At 41.3% G+C, this 21,320-nt stretch overlaps 1 protein-coding gene across 1 annotated transcript; it reads right to left on the bottom strand.

Moving 5' to 3' along the window:
- Window positions 1–55: 55 nt before the first annotated feature.
- Window positions 56–21,320, bottom strand: fmn1 (formin 1; the record flags this gene model as incomplete). The annotated part of the gene is made up of 20 exons (XM_080514035.1): window positions 56–355; window positions 596–677; window positions 957–1,106; window positions 1,469–1,520; window positions 2,984–3,076; window positions 6,363–6,483; window positions 6,821–6,880; window positions 7,307–7,453; window positions 7,553–7,682; window positions 7,819–7,907; window positions 7,996–8,057; window positions 8,915–9,002; window positions 9,345–9,486; window positions 9,941–10,680; window positions 11,321–11,382; window positions 12,073–12,181; window positions 12,354–13,179; window positions 14,612–14,649; window positions 16,820–16,992; window positions 19,901–21,320. The coding sequence occupies 20 exons, from the start codon at window positions 21,318–21,320 to the stop codon at window positions 311–313; spliced, it is 4,629 nt and encodes a 1,542-aa protein (XP_080370161.1). The 3' UTR covers window positions 56–310.

The raw sequence follows: 21,320 nt of genomic DNA on the forward strand, positions 1-21,320 counted from the left end.
CACGCGCGCGCACACACACACACACACACACACACACACACACACACACACGCACACAACATAACATGATGAAACTGAATGCGAAGTAAGAATCAATATACAAAGGTAGGACGTTTCAGATCTACAGAATTTAAACACACATAATATTACTCAAAGCTTTGTGTTCTTTGAACGCCAGTACTCAACAGACACGAGTACCACTAATAGGTGATAGAAGCTTCTTGTCCTCAGTGGAGTTTGGTTTGTATCCTGGTCCACAACCAGCTGAATCCAGCTTTGTGAATTTGATGTGATGAAGTAGAAGTTGTATTTATGTTGAAGAAAAACTGGCTTCTTTCTGACGCAGTCGTTCTTTCTGTTGGGAGCAAATTATCATTAGTCTTAAAAAAACAGAAGAAACTGCAGAAAATACAGCCGAACGGAAGCAATGTAGACAACATTCATTCGCTAATGTCACACAGCCTAATATTTTGGTCATATTATCTGTAATTTTTCACTAGTTATGAAATTATATTGTTTGTTTAAGCACAACTCTGTTAATACAGTAGTGATGTCACAAATGAGACCTCACTAAATTGAATGGATCAGGCCTTACCAGGCTGTTGGCGTTGATCTTTCTTGTCTCCACTTTCTTCTCACCAGTGATCCTCTTCACTGACTGCTGAGCCTCTTTCAACCTGTGAAGGTGCTTCATGTTAATTGGCTTAATTTGTGAGGAACATTCATCAGGTTTAGTAGACACAATGAACTAACACATTTCGCTAATGTTGAGATTCTCCACAGAAAATCCAGATCATCTCAGTCTCTGAGAAAGTGCTGGAAAATGTAGAAAGAGAAAGCTGATGTCTCGATGTAGTCGCTAACAGCCTGAACTGATTGGATCCGGAATATTCTTATATCGTACTTTAGCAAGTATTAGATATTAGACACATTTGCATACACTCTGAGAGCTATACCTTTCTTTAGAGATGGTCTTGTTCTCTCTCTTCCACCTGGCTTTGAAATCGGCACAAAACTCAAACCAGAGCATGAAGAAATGACCAGTTGTCACTTCTCTTTCTCCAGTCCGGGGTCTCAGTCCAAAGTAAAGAACTAAGTCCTGAAAACTGAAAAGGGAGTCACAAACAAAGCAAGAATTAGAAATCACCAAAAAAACCCTAGAAAGACTCAAAATCATCAAGAAGAGGCCAAGTATCTATTCAGATGCACGATGACGTCCACGAAATCATATTTAAAAAAAAAAAGGACGCCATGCCACAAAAACACACAAATTATTGGAGGTTTGTTTGCCTCACTAAGTGTGACCTGCATCACTGTGCCGCCACACACTTTATCAAAAAGAGACCCTTGCTGGTTTATCAATTAAGAAAGGGAAATTCGCTGATTTTCCAGTTGAAATCTATCATGTTGATGATGTCCAGCCTCACTCTCAAAACTCAAAAAGACCAGCAAGGTTGAGTTCTCACACCTTTTCTGTGTTGTCATCAGCTGATAGGATCCTTCTGCATGCTCTTTTCGTGCTGCAAAAAAAAGAAGAAAATAGAAAAAAAAACAGACAGGAAAAATGTTAAGTTGTTGCCAGACTCCCCACAAGAAGACACATATTATATGCTGAACAACCATGATCCCAGAGGAGAGTCTGTTGATTTAATACACGTAGGGACACAATGAGAACCTCTTGTATGATGATGACCTTGTCTGATGGAGCCAGACAATCATTTGGTCTCTTCAAAACACCAATTACACAGTCAGTTATTCAACAATGGAGCCATTCTTGTTGCCACTTTCAAACGGCAAAGCCATTATGACAAAAAACAGGTATGCTACTTATTATCGGAGTCTGTCTCTCTGTAATGTTTTGGGAGTCTGCTTCAGACCCTTCTTCTTTATTCTGCTGTTTTTGCTGGAACTTTAGACCCACTATTGAAATATTTGGCGAGAAAAAGCACATTCTCACGTAAAAATCAGTTGCAGTTGTGATGAGAGTATCAAAAGCACATCTCACCCGTATTTCATTTCATGTTTAGGACATTTTAGGAGAAAATATGCAGTCAGATTAACTTCACATGTTTAAAATCATGAGTACAAAGTTGAATAAATTTGGAAGTTTTGAAGGTTTTATACCACAGAGAATCTCATGGGAAATGGGAGACTGTTGGATTAGAGTTGGATGAGTGTGTTTTTGTAGTGACAGATTGTTTTTCTGTCTCAGGTAGGAGTCACTCAGTCACCACCAAATCTATGTGATCCCTATCTGAGTGTCTCTTCTTCATTCTGAATCCGACCCAACTCTCTTACGCACACAGACACTCAAGACACTCCATTAGCAGGGAACACGCTCTTTCTAAAAATTAAAATGATGAAAGGGAGACATTTCAAAGAATCAAAAACATAAAAAAGTGTGCAAATGAAGGAATTACCGCAAAACATTTAATAGAATAATGGAATAAAAACACAAAGCTATTGCAAAGAAACATTAAACTGATAAAAGTCAAAAGTACCTCAAGGTTGAATTTTAAAATAGACATTTATAAGCAATAAAAACATACCAAAAATATTAAATGAAACACAAAACTGTAAAACGACTAGAATGATGCACAAAATGGCTACAGACAGGATCAAATATAGATTCCCGAAGACACTAAAGTAACTAAAAAAATAAGGCAAACGTAAATAAAGGCAAAATACTAATAATAGGAAATGAACCAAAATCAAAAAAGATTATGAGGTTAGATCAGTAAACTTAAATTGAGTATTAAAGACATCATCATCATCATCATCATCATCATCATCATCATCATCAAGAGTTGGTAATGATTTAATAAAGACTCAAACACTTTATATCAATACTCTGAAAGACATAACTGGAGCACTGTTTTTTTCCTTTTGAATTTCTGATTATGTTATTATTGGAAGAAAAAAAAAGAACCCCCCCCCCCCCCCCCCCCCCCCAAGGGCCATGTTTTAACTGGGAATAACTTACCACTGAGGGCAAAGGCCTCCATCTTATCTTTAAAAGGCTGCAGGTTCTCTTCAGGAGACTCGGCGCAAACTCTCTGAACGTCTTTTTCACACCCTGAAAACGAGAAACAACAACATTTAAAAAGGCCGAAAACTGCCACATGGGAGAGGACAGTAGAGGAGGGGGGAAATGAAGCCTTTAATGTATTTAGGTAGATTTTTTTGGAACTTGTGAAGTTCGAGGAGTATTTACATTTCTACTTGGCATGAAAGTTGATCCGAGACTAACGACTGCTGGGGTTGAAGGTTTTTATGTGAAGTTTGCACTATACCTCTGGGTACTCTGGTTTCATCACACAATCCCAAAGTATGCATTTGTGGTTAACTGGTGGCACCAAACCAAACCAAACCGGGCGTGTTTGTCCTGCAATAAACTGGCAACCTCTCCAAGGTGTAGCCATCTTTCAATCACCATCAGCGAGCATCAGCTCCAGACCCCCACAGTTCCTTACATTTAATTATAGCCATACATGTTCATTCTGGTGGAAGTGCTGATTACAGATTAATTTTCTTTGTTTTGTCTTCATGGATGGATGGCAGTTATACAGAAGTTATCAGTATTAAAACACTCCATTTTTTTTTGCAAAGATTCAACTTCTATGTTGAATCCAGTGCCGAGAAACTGGAGAAATGGAGTTCTGCTTTGAACGAGCTCCACCTGTGCCTGTTTAGTAGGCTATCAGTACAACTTCCTCTTCAGATATCACTTATTGAGATTCACCCAGAGATGGCGACTGCCCGCTGCGCTCTCCTCTCCCTGTTCCTCCGCCGGTCTGCGGCTCCATGTTGCTCTGCATCCAATCAGTGGATCAGAGGAGCCAGTCTGCGGAGCCAGTCATAATAGAGGCTGCGGAGGGAGCCGAGCGCCGGCCCCCCTACCCTGATGGTCGATCAACATCTCCCAGATAAGATTACAAAAGAATACTGTTTTCAGTCAGGATTTGTGTAAACTGTGGAGGCGGGTATCTCCCTCTGCATTGTGGTGGGAGCCTTTCTTTCCTTTTTGTGCCAGACAGAAGTTTGCTTATTTCAGACTGAAGAGGGTTATTGACCTCCACATAAACACAGTCAGTTGATGAAGAGATGTGAAGCTGCAATTACACAAACTGCACTGAAGCAATGATTTCAGGTTTTCAGGTATTTTTAATGGTATGTTTTAACTGGTCAGCTTATAAATCATTACCACTGTCAGATATTACAGATCTGGCTACCCCAGGGACTGTAATGACTCATTCAGTGATTACGAATGCAATTAAATCTCATATACGAGTCAATTTTGGAAGGAATTTCCACCCTGGGTATTGATTCAGTGCTATATAATATCCATGATGTATGCCTTGCTTTTCATTTATTTTGAATAAGGCGACTGTGTTCCTTTGCGTGCACCATAATCTTTGCATATATATCTTCACTTTGATGGATAGCAGAGTGAATACACATTATCCCACGAACATCAAAGTACTGAAGTCAAATGCAAACAGGTCGCTTTGTTCAAGGATCTGTCGTGCAGTGGTTATCACCATCAAGAAAAATCAACAGTTAAAGTCTGAGCCTCTGTGTGGAATTCATATGTTCACCCTGTGTCCATAGTTCATTGTGTCTACAGTTTGACAAGTCAGTCAACTAAATGAAACCCAAGAGAAATTCAAAAGTATAAGCAGAATGTTCTGGTTTGAACAACTCATCATTCTCCACATAGATGTAAAGTACATAGATGAAAAATAATATGTTATATCATCAGGTATAAAGCAAGTACAGTGAATAAATGTGAAGAAGAAGGCCAGTTTTGAAAGGGATGTCACTTTGGTTATGTTCCCGAAGCCTTTTTTTCACTGCAATAAACAATTTGATTATTAAAAAAAGCTAAAGAGTGTTGTTTGTTTTGCACAAATTATGTTGCTTAAGATTTCAAGCTTACTGTCGGTGAAGAAGACAAAATAATAAGAGGGGACGTGTACAAGCTAAAATTAATGTTGACAGTGGAAAACGAAGACGTATGCACAGACGGATTAATAAATACACAAATTGAGCAACTGAACAGTTTCTTTGGACTGAATGTGAGGAAATTGAAATGGTGAGATGCAGTTTCTCCACGTCAGTGAGAAATCTGCTGTTTGCTACACTAAAGACTGATGAAAAATGAATCCAAACCTAGCAGAAATAATACCCTCCGACCAAATAGAAAACACAGGGAGAGTGAAAAATATCAAAAGCCAAGTTTCACCCAGGCATGGGGGCAGTTCAGACAAGCTGCGTTAAAGGGAGCTGCGACGGGCAATCCAGATAGCACGGTGGTTTGGGTAGACGATAAGACAAAAAGCTGTGTTGAGAGGGAAAGAAAGCTATCTGGAGCACACATCTGGAGGCCACACTGGAGCCCAGGTGATACAGCCACGCCGGGTTAAGCATCCATGCAGTCTCTGCAGAGATACTCCAGATAGTGGAGGTCTGGAGATTACGTAAGAGGGAAGCCATGGTCTCCCGGTGCTGGCGACATGGGCACAAAGGCACAATGATGGGAGATCTGATGGGCAGGAGGATTACAAGCTGCATCTGAAAGGCGCCAGGCCAGTATCAGCACTGAGACTCCTGCAAGTCTCAGGATACACACACACACACACACACACACACACACACACACACACACACACACACACACACACACACACACACACACACACACACACACACACACACACACACACACACACACACACACACACACACACACACACGCACACAATGAAACACATGGAGATGGGGACGCAACAATGCACTCACTTCTAATCACACACATGTACGGTAAGAATGATCCCCGGGCTGATTTTTGACTCAGGGTCGCGCCAAATGTCGTCACACGGGCACGCTTAGGGCGTGGAAAGAGCAAGCAAGAGGGATAAGAGACCAAAGGAAATCTTTTGTTCTGCAGCTTTAGTGAACATGAGTTTTGGCCACAGAGGCAGGCCTTTAGCCCTGAGTATAAACAGTTACTCAATGGTTGGGGCCATTGATGGGAAACCGGGGTGGTGAGTTTTTGGTGGAGGAGGGGAGCGACTGTCTGAGGAAAAACGATGCCAGACTGGGCCGAGGTTTAGTCTGTGGGAACCTCCAGAGAGCAATGCAAATCGCAGTGATAGAGTTTCACAGGCCGGCTTACTTATTAAAACAAAAACACACAACAAAATGACCACACGTTGAGTCTCCTCCCAGTCACACTGACACTGAAGCTCTGGCTCCTCGGAGTAGGAGGCATGTTTTGGGGGAATGTGTGCTGCCATCTAATATTATGAAATATATAGGCAGGGTTGGAGATTTGTTGACGGTCCAGAGTCGTCACGTACTTGACAGATCTCGTCCGAGCTGATTGAGATCCCTGCTGAGGTCTTCAAACTTGACCTGCGCTGCCAGGAAGACGTCCTGGGGTTCAGGAAGTGGGAACACACTCTTGTCGGTGCCGGCGTTCTGGTGAAAAATTCAAAACACTTAAGTCACGTGTCGATATAGGAACTATGCATCAGGTGTTTCTTAAGTCAAGCGCCACAACGTCCAACTTTTAATATGGTTAATGGGATGGCTGAACCAACCAGTGATCCCCTGACTGGTTTAAATGTTCAGTATTTGTTGGCCTCACACAACTTGGATTTGATTGTACGTTTGCTCCATGACAGAGGTGAACAATGTGTGGAAGGATGATGCCATCCATCCCAGAAACATAGATATTAATAAAATAATATCAATTGGATAATAATGGTGTTAAACTTGAACACAATTAAGTTATAAAAACATGCTTTATGACTACCTTATCCAGATTGTGAAGATAGTAAGACACCACAAAGTCCACAAGGCTGATACGATTGTCCTGAGAAAAAATAACAGTCACACAAAAAGGTGGATGAGACAAAACTAAAACTTCCATGTCCTATTACTTTAATAAACCATTAAATGAAATGTAATGCATTGCGTTAGATCATTCTGCATACTGGTGATGATCTAATAAGGAGCTAATTTGACATAAGAGTAGACTGCAACTGAAGTCCAGGCCTGTACTGAAATCACAAATATAATTGTGCTCACCTCCATTACAAAGACACACTTAACTTTTTTTACAAATATAATTCAGCTTTGTGGACGTTTTATCAATATAACTGTTAGTAGTACTTAGTTTTTCTGAGACATTTTGCTGTGTGCTTGGCATTCGACCATCCCATGCAACAGATGTCTACTTGACTTGATCATAAAACTGAAGATCAACGTCGCATCAGCTTGTCACTTGTAAAGGCCTTACCCTGCTCTTCACATCCTTGAGCTTCGGGAGGATTTCCAGCGCAAAGCCGTCAGCTTGACCTCTGATCCTGCTGCCTCCGTTCATGTGGTTCCCCAGAGCGAGCACCAGTCCCACCACCTCCCTCACGGTGTTGCTCTCCAGCAGGGCCTAACGCATTATAGGTGTTTAAGCTTCCTACCCAGACATAGATGTCATGCTGTGCAGAGTAACATAGACAAAGAGTTTGCTGTGCGCTGTGTTACATACCTTGGACACAGAGGAGACCGTGTTGAGTTTGCGTTGAATGGTGGCCATGCCGTCGAGGAAAGCTGATTGGAAGATGATGCAGCGCGCTCTGCCTGCGAAGTCTGGGATCTGTGATAGTTCATATAGAAACCTGCAGCAAAATAACATTAATCAGCATGAATCCAGTGTATACACACACACACACACACACACACACACACACACACACACACACACACACACACACACACACACACACACACACACACACACACACAGATACTGACTGTTCGGGTTTGTCCAGCAGCTTCACCTCCTCCTCCTCAGACGTCTCGTAGTGTTTTCTGATCCTCTCCAGCTCTTCCGGCTGGGCTCTCTGTGACACAGTGACACTTGTGTTCACGAAGGGCTTCACAACTGTGATTTGTTGTCAAATTGCAATACAACTATACTGGGAGACTCACATTTTCATAGAGCGCTTCAATCGTCTCCAGGTCCACCACTGTGTGATCCACTGCCAGCACAGCTGGAAGTGAAAATGAGGAAAGATGGAGAAGAAGCACATTTTAACAGGAAATAATGCAGTTATTGCTCGTGGTTGGAAGAGTCTTTTTTTCACTGTGTTTATTTTAGGTGTGGACATACTCTTTGTTTGCCTGGAGCAAAAAGCTATCAATGAGTGGAAGTATGCAAAATGAGAAATTTATGGTTGAAGGTAATTTTCCCCCCCTGATTTGTTCCTAATTATTAAATCTTTTTGTAAATAACTGCTTACATCTGGTGGTTGAATTTAACAGAGTGGTTATTGTCACTATGTCAAAAAGAAAACAGGATGCTATCGTTGATATTTGCCCTGAGTAGATTTGGAAATGTAATCAAATACTACCAACCCCCCCCCTCAAATAACAAACAAACAACTAATAAAACCCAGATTGCAAAGTATTAATGGTTTATTGTACTGACCTGTTTTGGATTTAAATAACAGTAATTGTCTGTGAATTTCCTATTCAGATTGAAATAAGTAAAATAGACTTTCTCCAATTTTCTCATCAATTAACATCTACACATCAAAGGGAAATAATTGCTTAAAATAATGTATGAAACCTAAATTAAGTCCATAAGTAAAACTAGGCATAAAATCAATAATACCGGTACTATAATAATGTTCCTGCATAGAGATACTTGTGTTTTCGACAGTATTAATGAGAATGCAGAAGAGATCATACAGGTGTGGTGCAGTACTCAATAACACATATTGTCAAGTTAATAAAGTGGGTGATACTGTATACGTACTGATACGGATACTATTCCTTCTAATGTTTGGTTCCCAAAACTGACTGTAGAGGTCGTGCGTGTCAGTAGATTGTAACGCTTTGCTCTCACCTTGCTGAATATCTTTCATCTCCAGGTGGAGGCTGGATATGAGGATGCCCACAGCCTGTGAGCGTTTACCGTCCAGCAGCTTAATGATCTACACACACACACACACACACACACACACACACACACACACACACACACACACACACACACACACACACACACACACACACACACACACACACACACACACACACACTTATTTACATCTTTATACTGTATTTTGAGTTGTCCTGAGTTGCAAAGAGACAAAAACATAAATGTGTTGTAGAATTCTTGCCCTCCAAAGTTTTCTAATGGATGTTCTGTGGATCTCTGTATAACACAGTAGCATTACCCCCTCTAGTGTACAAATGAAAGACTGCTGTTACCTTCGGTGTTATTTGACTGCTTCAGAAGCTGTTTTGTGCTTTACATGATGTTATCTGTTTACCTTCTTGGCTTTCGCTTTCTTCTCGTAGGCCTCCGACAGCGGCTTCTTTTTGGTCTGTGTGGTAGTTTTTGCGAAGAGATCCTCAAACTTGCAGGTATCAATTATGTTTAGCTCCTCTAAAGCGTTCCACAGCGTGTCGTTACTGAGGGAGTGGCAAAAATATGGTTTTCAATGAGAAAAAAATGAACAGTAAAGCTTTTGGTGAATTTAACCGTATGATAACAGTGATGGTTAAAGTGGGAGGGTGATGAAAATGTTATAAATGATTTGAAATATTGGCTGTTTGCAAGACTTTAAAAGACTATTAAAACCAGATGTGGACATTCTTTGTGGCCTGTGAGCCAATTTCTATCTGGAATAATACAATATTTAAATGTCCGATTTTCTTTTCTTTATTCCATTAAGTCAGTTTCTTTCTTTAAAAAAAAACAAATACCATTTTTGCCATTAACATTATTGAAATTGTACTTATTTATTTACATTATATTATATAATATGTTATAATTGACATATAACTTTCTAATATTTTTGGGTATTTTATCTGTGCAGGAACTGTTCAGCTCTCCCTGAGTAAACATTCCGGTTAGAGAACCTACTTGTTGTCTTGAATCTGGATTCTGGTCCAGTAAAGAGGCTTCATGGGTTGGGAAGGCTTCACTTCTGCTTTCCTGGGAGGCTTTTCCACCGTGTAACTCCCAAATGAAGGAGGCGGTGGAGGAGGAGGCATTAAACCTGACATGGACGGAGGAGGTGGAGGTGGCGGGCAGCCATTCGATGTTTGTTTCAAATTCAGTGATGGACATGGTGGTGGAGGAGGTGGAGGAGGTGGAGGAGGAGGAGGAGGAGGAGGAGGAGAAAGGGAGTGAGTGTTTGGTCTGACTGCTGAGGCTGAGGAGGCTGGTGGATGATGAGATGAAGATGATGAGCATACAGGAGCAGGAGTTTGAGATGAGGTGACATGAGAGGAGGAGGAGGAGGAGGTGGTGGTGGTCAGTGCATCGTCTCTCTGACCGACCAGGTTGAGGCTGATAGACGTCAGGTCCAGCTTATTGGGTATGGCCTTGTGTTGCGGAGGACTGTTGCAGGATCCGTCCACACCCTCCCCATCTTCAGGAGTTTTGACGAAAGTCTCTCTGTCTGTTTGGATACAGACGGTGCGGAAGGATTTGTGAATGCAGTCGTCCACTGTGGAGACAGAGATGTCTCGAACCTCCCCTCGGCAGTGCGTCCCGGCCTGCAGGAATTTGGCCTGCAGCTCGGCCAGAGCCCCCTCCAGTCGGCTGACATTGTCATCGTTTTCCAACTTCAGCCCGGAGAGCTTCTGGCTGTAATCCTCCTGGAAATAATAAAGTCGGATTAGTCGTAGTTTATAAGAAAAGTGGCGCTTGTGGATTTAGAAAAAAAAAAAATTCTCTGTATTTTACCATTTAACTCATGGACATTAAATGACAATATGTAACAATCATAACATAGAAAGCAAAATATTCCTCAGGCTGATGAGAACGTTGTTGCTTTGCATGTACTAAATGTAACTGCAGGAAAAGCGAGTGTTATTGCAGTTTATCAGGGGAGGGAGGATAATGTTTGTTCTAAATGTCTTTAAAAGTTGAAGACTCCAAAACATACATTTCCACATTCTTGATAATAACTGAGACAATCCTCAAAGTCAACATCATTCATCCTGTGGCGACAATAAGCATCTATATGAAATGGGATGGCTATCTTAAAGCAAGAAATTGTCGAAACCTACATCAAGTTAAATTCTATTTATCACATACATATGTAAGGAAACGTGGTGAAATTTGCAATGAAGTGCTTTGTACACCAATTACAGAAATCAAACATGGCAATATAAGATACACATAGAAAGTATATAGTGTATCATGAACATTCATGATACACATAGAAAGTATATAGTGTATCATGAACATTCATTACGAGTATGTACAGTTATAAGTGTAGCTTCAGGTCCTGACCTGTAACTTCTGGAGCTCCTCTTTGCATTCTCTCTTCAGCTGCAGCAGAGCAGCCTGGTGCTCTTAAGAAGAAACAGAACATAATTAAATCCATGCTGGTTCTGAAACGAACATTTATTAGAATTCCCTTAAAGATAGCAACAGAGCACAAAAAACAACAACACAGTAGTGGCACGTGTATCGGCAGGCTAAATCTGAGTGAAACAACTTTATCTGCTAATAACTGAGTGTGTTTAATCGTCAATGAGAGGCTATATTTACGGCCACTTCTTTGACTGCAGTGTCCAAATAACCATTAATAATCAGATCAATGAAAAGACAACAAAGGTTGTGTCTGGTGGTGTAGTGGTTAGCACCGTCACGTCATGCCGTTATTGTGAGGGGTTTGAGTCTGACTGTTGAATTTTGATTGGCTGGCTAGATGACTGAACTTTTTTGTTAACTTTTTTGTAAAGGAACACATTACCTTAATGCACATTATAATTACCAAATGGCACACACACACACACACACACACACACACACACACACACACACACACACACACACACAAATAAAAAAATTATATGCTTTCACATTCAGTAGGTGGGGTTGTATAGTTTGTGAACAATTCAGGTGGAGTTTGTATTTACTTTTGCCATAGAGATTCAAATTAAATCTAGTACAGAATATCCCAGAATAGTCTTGAATATTCAGTATTCACATAACAATGCTAATGTCAAGAAAAGCCGTTATTTCATTATCGTTAGTACCTGCTTCAGTATACTTCAGCCCAACCTTTTCCTCCTTCAGAGGCGGCCATACAGCTTGTAGACGTCCAGGAGTCCGTTCCTCTCCTTCTCCTGGAGTGGATGCCCCAGACTGTTCAGAAAGAAACAATATCAAATGTAACTTCATTAAAGGCATTTTGCATCTTATTGTTAGTTAGAGGATCTGATTCGTGTTATTTCTATGATTCATTCCCAATGAAATCAGGTAAAAGAGCTCAAATTAAATCTAATATCTGATGCTGTTGTAATAGTTTGATGCATACTTTGCTCTCAGAGGGCTCCTCCCTTTCTGGTGTCTTGTTGGAGTTTTTCTCGAATAAAGTCCGTAGAGCATCATTATCGGCCTTTATCTTCCTCCTCACTGCTTCCAGGTCAATTTTATCTGCTGGGTCTTTCTTTAGAGGCTTTGGGGTGAAAAAAGCCTTGAAGGCATCAAAAGCAGCCTCTGCACTGGACAGTTTTGTGGATTCAATAAACTCTGAAACTTCTGCATTATCTTCTGTTTCCAGCTCTTCCCTCTCACCCTCCCAACTCTCTTCTTTTCCATCGGCCTTGGTTTCATCACGGTCTCCCTCAGCCTCCAGCTTCCTCGTCTCTTCTTTCTCGTCTTCCCTCTTTTCGCGACTCAGAAACTGGGAGATCTGGTTCAGGAAGTTGCCCTGAACCTTGGAGTCCCCCTGCTTTTCAGTGAAAACAGAGAGTCTTGCTTCATGAGAAGATGTTTTGATCTGGGTCAGAGTGTCGTGCTCGGGCCCGACGACCCCTTTCCTGAGGACCCTGAGGCCACTGAACAGAGCCGGGAGCTGGATCTGCTTGTCTGCCGGTGCCCCAGGGGAGAAGGTGGCTCTGGTTAATGTGGACCCGGGTGGCGGGTTGTGAGCACTGTCCGCATATGTAATGATAATATTTGGTGTGTTATGGACGAGGCCGGGAAAATGCTGAGGCGCAGTAGGAAAGCGTGGAGGTCCACTCTCCTGTCCGTCAATCATTGTATCCATGCTGTCTTCTTCGTCTCCCTTAAAATTAAAAGTTCTGACCTGTTCGGACTCAGAGCTTTCAAACTCCCCTGAGTCAAACTCCAGTTCTACGCTGGAAGCATTCAGGAGAAAATCCTCATCACATTGAACAGTTTTGCAGCAATTTTTTACATTCTGATTGGTTGTTTCAGTGTCATGCTGCAAAATGCTTACTTGAGCAACACGATCACAATCGTCGCTCATGCAGTCAGTTAAAATGTGTGGACATTCTGGCTGCAGGAATTCATTGAAGGTGCATTCATCCAGTGAACTCTCTATTATTCGATAGCCCTCATTGCTGCAAATATGGTGTTTCTGTTCATCGGGCAATTTCAGCAGATCACAGTTTGCCACAAAATTACGTTTTTCTGAGCCAAATTGAGCATTTACAAGCCTGCTTTTCTGCTCGGTTAGGTTAGCACAGTTCCTCTCCTCCTCTGCTGGGTCTGACTTGTTTTCTTTCCTATTCAAGCTCAAATGTTCCATTGCGATTGGAGTGCTTTCACCTTCAGGAGGCAATATAACACATGACAAGGAATCTCTTGAATGCTTCAGAGCATGTTGTGCGTTCATGCCTCCGTTCATCTTGAGTCCCTCACTCAGTTCTTCTTGTATGATGTCCTCAGGTTGCTCTTCTGAGAGGCTCCTGAAATACTTCAGAATTGCTTTTGGCTCCTCCATTTGCAAACCGTGTTCCTTGACGGTTCCTTCACTTTTCGTAAACACTAGTCACTGTGTGCACTCCTCATATCGCAGACTTAGATTGAAAGAAGGAAATCCACAAAGGTGTGATTAGCATTTAGGCATCCGTATGACAAGCATATCCATGTGTTCCAGTACCATGCAATGTACGATTATTATAAACATTTAAGTCAATAAAGTATCGTCATGTTTGAAAATCCAACCTGTTTGTGCTCCAGTTTGTTGAAAGAAACAGATTTATCCTGTCAGTGGCTCAAAATGCTCATCATGTCTTACCCCTGAAGAAATGTTCTGAAGCTAAAACTGAAGGCAGCTGTTTGTCACGCCCAGTAGCCAGTTACAGCAGTGAAATCCACAAAGTCATGGAAAATTGAAGGCTCCCAAGCCCAGTTCAGAGGCTCTGTCTGCTGTGACTCAGCCCAGCCACAGTTCAAGTCAGATCCAAGTTCCAGCTTCAGCGTCTTATTTCAGCCTGATTTTCCCCTCTGGCTCTTCTGTACCTGCTGTTGCATTTCACTGAACAGCGTCTTGCACGTCATTCTGCAGACTGTCACAGAGTAATTGGAAGCAGATGGTGCGTCCGACTACAGTTTCTGACAACACCCTGACATCCGTGAGCTGCCAGGCGAAGAAAGCCACCCAGACCAGATGGAGGATCGCCACACCCAGGGCTGAAGCAGGGTAAACAGGGATCACTTTGCTGAACGTTTGTCCTGTAAATTCACTGTTGCTGGGAGGTCCTTCCACTCTTCTGCTGGTACTGAGTCAGGCCCGGCTAATCTGGCCTTCTTAGTGAGCCTAACCCCTCCCACACGGCATTGTTAACCACCTCATACTGAATCTAAAACACAGGATCAATCAAATGAATAGATTAACCAGATTACTGCAAAATTAAAAATAGTGAGATTCTATTGGAATGCCATAGTTAGGCTACTTTGACGGGGCTTTGCTGAAACAAAACTTTTTTCACATAAAGCCGTCTTGCTTAACATTCTGCAGAAAAATAAATGAATACATGAATCGATATTACAATAAAAGTTTTTGAATAAATAAACGTTCCATTTTAGAGAGATAAACATACATTTGTAAAACATTATATAAGAATGGAGATAACAATTAAATACAACAAAGCAATAGCTATGTACTATACGCATGTCCAATCAAGAACAAAATCCTGACAAACAAGATGGTATAACAATACATAATAGTAATTTTCAAAGTGCCATCAGGTAATATGAAAAACATTACTTGTGAATATAGATATAATAAAACACTGCAAACATTATCCTCCACTGTTTAATGTTTGAGTTAGTCTTATTTGCCAGGTTCCACCTCTGTTTATTTTATGTTATCACAGCCAACAGCCTTGTGACAGCCCACAGCCGTGATCATTTTTACTGTCCGCCTCTTGACTGTGTACATTTCTCTAACAACGGCTGTACAGGCACGTCTGCACACCATGCAGTGAGGTCTTAGCACGCTACACATAAGCTGTGAATACTAATAAGTTGTTTTTGCATTCACTCAGGAGGGAACATTGAGTTCCTTATGTGATTTTCTTTTGTTTATGTAAGAGGAATACATCCAGATAATCCCGTGGAAATAGCATTACATACAGGGTGCATACACAGCAAGAACAACAAACACAGTGATGAGTATCAGCCAATAGGAAGCAGAATTACAGTGTATGCAGAATGTATTGATCACGAGACTACATTATTTATGAATAAATGACAAGTAATAAAAAATGTTTTTGTACAATATGTGTGCAAAACAAATAATACACTGCTTGGGATTATTTGTGCTGCTCGATGTGTTGTGAGGCAAAACAATTGAAGTAAAGTGATTTGGAGGTATTCACACTTTTTTCTCACGCCATATAGTCATATTTGGTTGAATGTCACAATAACTGATTGATATTCTACTTGTTTATTTTTATCATGATTCCTTAAAAAAAACCCAACCCAAACAAATTTGAAAATGAAAATATTCATACTGGGAAAAGGAATCATCCTGATCCAATTTTTGAAAACTGTTGCTTGAAAAATAATTCACATTATCAAGACATAGCAAATTAATCTGGTCTTTTTTTCCTTTTTTATATATATATATATAAAACAAACATAAATTTACCACCAGGAAACAAATCATAACAAAAACAATAAGAGATGTAAAATGAACACTGAAAATTGCCATAGTGATGCATAATCTGATGTGAAAACAAACCCCTACTCTAAACACTTAAATTCTCATAACAATCCCATTTGTGAAGTTTTTGTTTTAGGGATATTTTGCTACTGTATTTATTTTACATGCCTGTATCCACAAGGCCTTTTTAAGCTGTCCCTTCTGTCATCACGATGTTATTATCCGTTCATACTGTATCATTGACATAATTGTGTAATAAACTAGTAGTTCATGCCAATCAGCGCTCATACAATGCACCTACAGAGTTGGCTTAAATCCCCTCAGTTATACAACCACAGTGAACACAGAAGTCTTTGTAGCACTGTACTTGTGCATGAGGCCACAGTTTGAACACAGACTTAAAGGACTAAGAAGCAATGGTACCAAAAGATGGACTCCAATGTTGTGCAAAGGAAAGTAGGTTTTGATGTCATAATGAAGCAGCACTTATTGGTTAAAACAAGTTTGGTTATAGATTCTCGAATACTGGACATATAGAGCAACAAGAAAACTACAAAACAAAATAGCAAACAGCCATTAGTATATGTATAGCTTAGTCAAATGTTAGAGATTAAAGAAAAAAAGCTATTTAATTTGTTGTTGACATCAAGTAGTTTTTAAATCTTCTTACATTCATACAAAAATTATGTATGTTCTTTTGGAAAGGCCAAGTAAAGAAATTCACTCAGGACAAAAAGCATTTGGACTAGAAACTGTATGTTCTATTTGTGCCTGAAACAGGTGGCTGAAGTCAGTGGTGCTCAGGTGAAATAGCCAGCTTGATAGAAGACATTGAAATCACATCAACTGTTCACTCCTCTTACCATCAGGTCATGGGGTAGAGGTGAGGGTGTGTCAGTGATGTCGTCATCAGGGGCCGTGAGGCGCAGGAAGTCAATGTGTTTCGGTCTCGATGGATGAAAAAGTGACCTGCAGTGGGAGAGAGACTCTTCGACTTCCTGCTGCCAGATCTCCTCTTGCCTCTGCAGAGCCTCATCTGGAGGGACCAAGATACAATTGAGCAAATTGTACTGATTAGAGAAGCTGTTTTAAGCTGTAAAAATATCTGTCTGATTAGTTTATATCAGATGCTGGCAGCTTGATAGACATAGAATAGAATAATGATCTTGAAGACAGCGGCCTAATTTCCTTTTTTGTATTCAGAACTCAAAGATTAGTCTCATAGATTTGTGGTGTCAGGCACAAATTGAGAGTTATGGCTCAACTAGACCATGACAAACTGTGATGGAAGTAATGGACATAGGATAAGATTTGTATGAGACACAGTAAAAACATACAGAAGCTTAACAATGTGCAGTTAAGTAAACATTGTGTACCGAAACATTTTAATAGGCCTTAAATATAAGAAAAATATAAATAAGTTTAATATAATTTCAGGAAACATGCCAACAGATATCACGTATCTAACTTTTCACAGAACACAGGGTCTTCAGGAGTTTGGCCCATTACAATTTGACCCACAGTATCGACACAACTGCCCCAGCTCATGAGAGTGGGTCATCTGCCCTCCATTTGACCACACCGACCAGAAAACTAGATTTAGGAGAATAAAACCCCAATATGGCTGCAATTAGAGTTCCTTTCTTCCTCTCCCTCTAATCATCATCCTCCTAAGATTTGGTGGATTTCACAAAGCTCCAATCGTTAATCCTATTTGGACGGCTTCCTGGCCTGAACATGCTGATTTTCACAAAACTGAGGAAGAAGCATCGAGCTGAGTTCATTTTCGATTCCGCTATAGCAAATGGATAAATTTACATGCATTTCGACATGTAAATGAATTGTGCTTCCATCTTTATGTAAAAGGCAATTTCATTCACACTGTTGCTGCTACTCTTCCACAGGGAGAGAAGCCAGCCGAGGTGGTGATCAGATGACCCCGATTGCTTCCAATTAGAGCTTCACAGACTTGCCCACAATGAAAGTACAACCTCTGCTCATCCCACTGTAGAGATAATGCAGTATGTTGTCGTTAGTCTGGGATCAACTTCCTCCCCCAGAGGAGGCAGAGGAAGTTACTAAGCAATGTGTCGCCTGGGTTTCTTTGCTTTCTATATTGTCACTGCAACCCCCTGTGGATTGAGGGGGAAAATAGATGGGTGAAGTATTTTATCGAGATAAACAAACTCGCTCCCATTTCATGAGGATTGACCCATTCGGATAATAAAAAAAAAAATCCTCTGAAGCACAATCCTTGCTTTCATTCATCCAAACGCACTAAAAATTGTGCTTTAAAAGAGTTTATTATGAACTAATGGCTGGGGAATAGTTGATAAAACAACCTCAAGCAGTCTGCACACATCCAAACAAGAGGCTCTTTCTAAAACTAGTTAGTAAGATTTAATTCACAACTGATCACTGATGCAGCAAAACCTTATAATGAACCACAGTCAGGCACAGAACTATTTACATAATAACTCAGCTCTCTACGCCACTAAAATGGACTATAAATGAATAATCAAGGTGTGAATTAGGCAGACACTTTCGGTTTTAAATGGAGGGTAATTACATAGAAATCTGGCGAATGCTGTTGGAATCACAACACATGTTGATGTAACATGTAACCCTCCACCTTTTTCAGAGACCAAAATAAAATGGACGATTGGCTGCCATGCAGTTCCATCGTCAGATGTGTGTTATTCCTGCATTATTTCACAGCTTTTCATCAATTAGAAGGTTGGTGGTTACCACGTTTAAGCTGTCAACATGTAAAAGAGTGCATGTAAATGGTTGAATGTGACAAACCCTTTGGATACACCAGTGGAAAAAAAGCCCCACTAGATTATCATTGGAGGGAGTCCTTTTTTTTGGGGGGGGGGGGTCCATAAGATTTTAAATACTGCAAGACTGTTGGTTGCATTCCAGATTCTGTGCTGAATCACCAACTCAACACAACAAAATGCCAAAGAACTAAACTGGAAATGACTGAATAATAGAACATCTCAGGTCAGCTGATCATGTGCTCACGAATACTTCATGTCTGAATGAACACATGAACACACACCTAGATGCGGTGGTATGTCAAACCAGCAAGGGGCCATTATTTACAGACTACATCACATCCATGGTGTGTGTATGTGTCTCTCACGGTTGACTTTCTCTCTCTCTCTCAGCGAGAGAGAGAGAGAGAGAGAGATCAGAAAGTAGAGAGCATGCACTCCAGGGGAGAGACAGAAAGTTGACATGAGAGTGCAGTGTTCAAGTGTTCAACAACCCAGAAAGGTCTACAGCAGCAGACAGGACCAAACATCAGCAGGCTGTGGTCAGGGCGTTATAATCAATGTGCAAATCTGACAGTCAGGACTCAGCATGTCGCACCTCCAAAACTCTACTTGTGATGTTCACTTCAGTTACAAGCCACTGAAATTCTCTCTCATGCTTTACCACCCACTATTAAACTTAGAAAAGAAGTGCACTTTAATTATCATTTCACTGAAACAATGAAGCTCATAAGACACTAGGCAAAAACAGAAAGTTGTACACTGTGCGTTTGTATGATTTTTCTAAATGATACTTTTATAACACCAGAGGTTTCCATTATTCAATATTTGTATATTTGATGTGACTAACATGACAAAATGTGTGCAGCTGCAGATAACAGGTTTGGACATGTTGCATATTTTCCTATATGATGATTGTCTAACAGGCTAGTGATTGTTGTTTCGTTGCACTTTTACCTGAAGAGAGCAGATCATCTTCCTTCAGTCGTAGGTTTGACAGTGACCATTGTTCAGATGTATTCCCTCCGTCATTGTTTGCTCCTCCAGTGACTGAGTTATTGCATATTCCGCCTCCAGCCCCAAAAGCTGAAAATGTATCTTCATCTGAGTCTGTATACATTCTGTAACTCTCACTAATATCAGTGTGTTGCTGATCATTCACACCGGGACTGACTGGACTGAAGTTGAGTAAAGGGGACAAGATGGGGGACAGTCTTTCCATGCTGCTTGTTGTTCTTGGGGAAACATCCAGGGCAGTAGAGGAGCATGGTGAGGGGATAAGGGGAAGATTAAGAGGCCCTCTTGTCACATCGCTGTGCTCACAAAACAACTTGTCCACCTCTACAGAAGCATCAGTCTCTGTTCTGGCTGCCTCCATCTTCAAGGCTTGTTGCAGACTCTTGCTCAGAGCTTGACTCAGGGTGTAAAGCTCTGCAACCAGTGGATGTTTGTCTTCATCTGACTCTTTGTCCTGGTCCTCCAGCCAGGACTGAATACTTTCAGTCTGCATACCTGTGAGCTTCAGCAAAGGTCGCGATGAAAGCTTCTCTTCAATGCCTCTGTCAGAGACAAACTGAGGGTCATCTCTACCGTCACAAGTTTCTTTGATCCAATCCAAACTGGTGCGTCTCACCCGGCGAATGATCCCTTCCACCTCCGCAATTTTCCCCATGACTCTTTGTGCAGCAGCTTTCTTCATAATCTCATCAAAACTGCGCTGAGAGAATTTTGTTTCCGATTTATCTGCCTCTGGTTCCTCATATTTTTGTGTCGTAGTCTTGGCTGGCTTTGACCCAGCGTGAGAGGTACATGTTGAGTACATCTCATTGTCGTATTCAGAGAGGTCAGTGTCTGAGTCAGAGCCAGGAGAGTCATCGGTTACAGATGAGTTGTTTCTGGGGATGAAAGGGTCTTTTTCGCTGTACGGTCTGGACAGAGCATCAGACAGTTTCTCTCGCCAAGATGACATTAACTCCTGTGTTAAAGCACGTCTATCCTCCCTTTCATTCTTATGAGCTCGCTTCCTTCTGGCAGAAGGAGTGGAGCTCATCAGTCCCTCTTCTTCAAAATGTCTCCTCCCAATAGTGAAAGGAGAGCTTGGTTTCTGGACTGTCAACATTTTTCTCGCCTTCAAAGGCACTTGTGGACTCATCTTGATATCATGCTGAAGGTTGTCGCTGTAAACCATGCCCTCGACTCTTCTCCGTCTCTTCTGGGTTTTGAAGGACTTGGGTGAAGCGCTCCAGCTCTCCACATTGCCACGGCCGTTGGTCTTCAGTTTCGTGCCTTGCTGATTGCCCATGCTCAGGAACGCCTGCCAGTCAGAATACGATGACAGCTTTTTCTGCCTTCCAATCTCAGAGGAGTCATCCAACGTTTTGAGGAATTCTTTAATGTCCACTTGGCCCTGGTTCAGTGTTCCAGACAGACCCTCCTCCTCATGCTTAGAGGTTGGTCTTTTTTGGTATCTGAGAGGCACTTCAGAGGGTAAAAATGGCCCCTTGCACAGAGAGAGGGGTGGACTCAAACAAACTCTCTCTTTGATCGGTTTGTGGATGCGTAAAGTGGTATAATTGCTCTCCAT

This window comes from Blennius ocellaris (genome assembly GCF_963422515.1).
Source record: "Blennius ocellaris genome assembly, chromosome: 18".
Classification (NCBI taxonomy): domain Eukaryota; kingdom Metazoa; phylum Chordata; class Actinopteri; order Blenniiformes; family Blenniidae; genus Blennius; species Blennius ocellaris.